This window comes from Bufo gargarizans, chromosome 6 (assembly GCF_014858855.1).
Source record: "Bufo gargarizans isolate SCDJY-AF-19 chromosome 6, ASM1485885v1, whole genome shotgun sequence".
Classification (NCBI taxonomy): Eukaryota; Metazoa; Chordata; class Amphibia; order Anura; family Bufonidae; genus Bufo; species Bufo gargarizans.
Genome location: NC_058085.1, coordinates 97911044 through 97914425, shown reverse-complemented (window position 1 = coordinate 97914425; position 3382 = coordinate 97911044). Strand labels below are relative to the sequence as shown.

General features: G+C 53.2%; 1 protein-coding gene across 1 annotated transcript in view; it reads right to left on the bottom strand.

Annotated features, from left to right (window-relative positions):
• Window positions 1-3039, bottom strand: part of LOC122941745 (transient receptor potential cation channel subfamily C member 4 associated protein) — a 44323-nt gene extending 41284 nt beyond the window's left edge. The window contains 1 exon segment of the mRNA XM_044299159.1: window positions 2865-3039. Coding sequence (XP_044155094.1) covers window positions 2865-2984 — 120 coding nt within the window. The 5' untranslated portion in view covers window positions 2985-3039.
• Window positions 3040-3382: the final 343 nt, after the last annotated feature.

Here is a 3382-nt window from a genome sequence, read left to right as displayed (position 1 = left end):
CTACAGGTGACAGTGTACAGGTGTGATCCCAGTCCTATAGGGGTATATACACACACACTCCAGGCCCCTACAGGTGACAGTGTACAGGTGTGATCCCAGTCCTATAGGGGTATATACACACACACTCCAGGCCCCTACAGGTGACAGTGTACAGGTGTGATCCCAGTCCTATAGGGGTGTATACACACACACACACACACACACACTCCAGGCCCCTACAGGTGACAGTGTACAGGTGTGATCCCAGTCCTATAGGGGTGTATACATACACACACTCCAGGCCCCTACAGGTGACAGTGTACAGGTGTGATCCCAGTCCTATAGGGGTATATACACACACACACACACACTCCAGGCCCCTACAGGTGACAGTGTACAGGTGTGATCCCAGTCCTATAGGGGTGTATACACACACACTCCAGGCCCCTACAGGTGACAGTGTACAGGTGTGATCCCAGTCCTATAGGGGTATATACACACACACTCCAGGCCCCTACAGGTGACAGTGTACAGGTGTGATCCCAGTCCTATAGGGGTGTATACACACACACACACACACTCCAGGCCCCTACAGGTGACAGTGTACAGGTGTGATCCCAGTCCTATAGGGGTGTATACATACACACACTCCAGGCCCCTACAGGTGACAGTGTACAGGTGTGATCCCAGTCCTATAGGGGTATATACACACACACACACACACACTCCAGGCCCCTACAGGTGACAGTGTACAGGTGTGATCCCAGTCCTATAGGGGTATATACATTACATACACACACACACACACACACACACACGCGCGCGCGCGCCAGGCCCCTACAGGTGACAGTGTACAGGTGTGATCCCAGTCCTATAGGGGTATAAACACACACACACCAGGCCCCTACAGGTGACAGTGTACAGGTGTGATCCCAGTCCTATAGGGGTATATACACACACACTCCAGGCCCCTACAGGTGACAGTGTACAGGTGTGATCCCAGTCCTATAGGGGTATATACACACACGCGCCAGGCCCCTACAGGTGACAGTGTACAGGTGTGATCCCAGTCCTATAGGGGTGTATACACACACACTCCAGGCCCCTACAGGTGACAGTGTACATGTGTGATCCCAGTCCTATAGGGGTGTATACATACACACACTCCAGGCCCCTACAGGTGACAGTGTACAGGTGTGATCCCAGTCCTATAGGGGTGTATACATACACACACTCCAGGCCCCTACAGGTGACAGTGTACAGGTGTGATCCCAGTCCTATAGGGGTGTATACATACACACACTCCAGGCCCCTACAGGTGACAGTGTACAGGTGTGATCCCAGTCCTATAGGGGTATATACACACACACACACACGCACACACACACTCCAGGCCCCTACAGGTGACAGTGTACAGGTGTGATCCCAGTCCTATAGGGGTATATACACACACACTCCAGGCCCCTACAGGTGACAGTGTACATGCGTGATCCCAGTCCTATAGGGGTATATACACACACACTCCAGGCCCCTACAGGTGACAGTGTACATGCGTGATCCCAGTCCTATAGGGGTATATACACACACACTCCAGGCCCCTACAGGTGACAGTGTACATGCGTGATCCCAGTCCTATAGGGGTATATACACACACACTCCAGGCCCCTACAGGTGACAGTGTACATGCGTGATCCCAGTCCTATAGGGGTTTATACATACACACACTCCAGGCCCCTACAGGTGACAGTGTACAGGTGTGATCCCAGTCCTATAGGAGTATATACATACAAACTCCAGGCCCCTACAAGTGACAGTGTACAGGTGTGATCCCAGTCCTATAAGGGTATATACACACACACACGCTAGGCCCCTACAGGTGACAGTGTACAGGTGTGATCCCAGTCCTATAGGAGTATATACATACAAACTCCAGGCCCCTACAAGTGACAGTGTACAGGTGTGATCCCAGTCCTATAAGGGTATATACACACACACACACACACGCCAGGCCCCTACAGGTGACAGTGTACAGGTGTGATCCCAGTCCTATAGGGGTATATACACACACGCGCCAGGCCCCTACAGGTGACAGTGTACAGGTGTGATCCCAGCCCTATAGGGGTGTATACATACACACACTCCAGGCCCCTACAGGTGACAGTGTACAGGTGTGATCCCAGTCCTATAAGGGTATATACACACACACACACGCCAGGCCCCTACAGGTGACAGTGTACAGGTGTGATCCCAGTCCTATAGGGGTATATACACACACACACACGCCAGGCCCCTACAGGTGACAGTGTACAGGTGTGATCCCAGTCCTATAGGGGTATATACACACACAAACACTCCAGGCCCCTACAGGTGACAGTGTACAGGTGTGATCCCAGTCCTATAAGGGTATATACACACACACACACGCCAGGCCCCTACAGGTGACAGTGTACAGGTGTGATCCCAGTCCTATAGGGGTATATACACACACAAACACTCCAGGCCCCTACAGGTGACAGTGCACAGGTGTGATCCCAGTCCTATAGGGGTATATACACACACGCGCCAGGCCCCTACAGGTGACAGTGTACAGGTGTGATCCCAGTCCTATAGGGGTATATACACACACGCGCCAGGCCCCTACAGGTGACAGTGTACAGGTGTGATCCCAGCCCTATAGGGGTGTATACACACACGCGCCAGGCCCCTACAGGTGACAGTGTACAGGTGTGATCCCAGCCCTATAGGGGTGTATACACACACACACACTCCAGGCCCCTACAGGTGTGAGCACACAGATGACAGTATACACACCTGACCAGGGACACACGACAGACACATCACTGCCCCCCAGCTTCATGCAGGTAAGTGCCCAGCGAGCCCCTCACCTGAGATCCCCGGGTCAGACCGCACCCGGTCAGTTGCCCCCGCCGGACGCGATGCAATATATTCTCCACCCGGCAGTTACCCGGGCCCAACCGAGGAAACGCAGCCCCCGCAGCGGCCATGGATCCGTCCACTACCGAACCACGGGAAGTGTGGATATTAAAACCGGATACAGCGCCCCCCTCTGTCCAGCACGACGGAATCCAACGCAAAGCACGACGGGAAACGCATTCCTAGATGTGACTGGACCGCAGACCTCGCCAAACCGGAAGTGAGTCGCAGTGTGTTCTGGGGATTGTAGTCCAGCGGGTGAAAGGGCATGTTAGTGCCAGCTGCACCAAGAAATACAAATGTGGGGTTGGTTTTAGTAATCCAGGCGATATTGCACAAGTGATTGATAAATATGACGCAGATTATTGCATGACCCTGCCTCATATCAGAGCGGACCCCACACATCAGGGAGAGGCACAGATTTTTAAAAATGACACCTGCCCTGTGCCCATCCTGCGTCCTCTCCCAC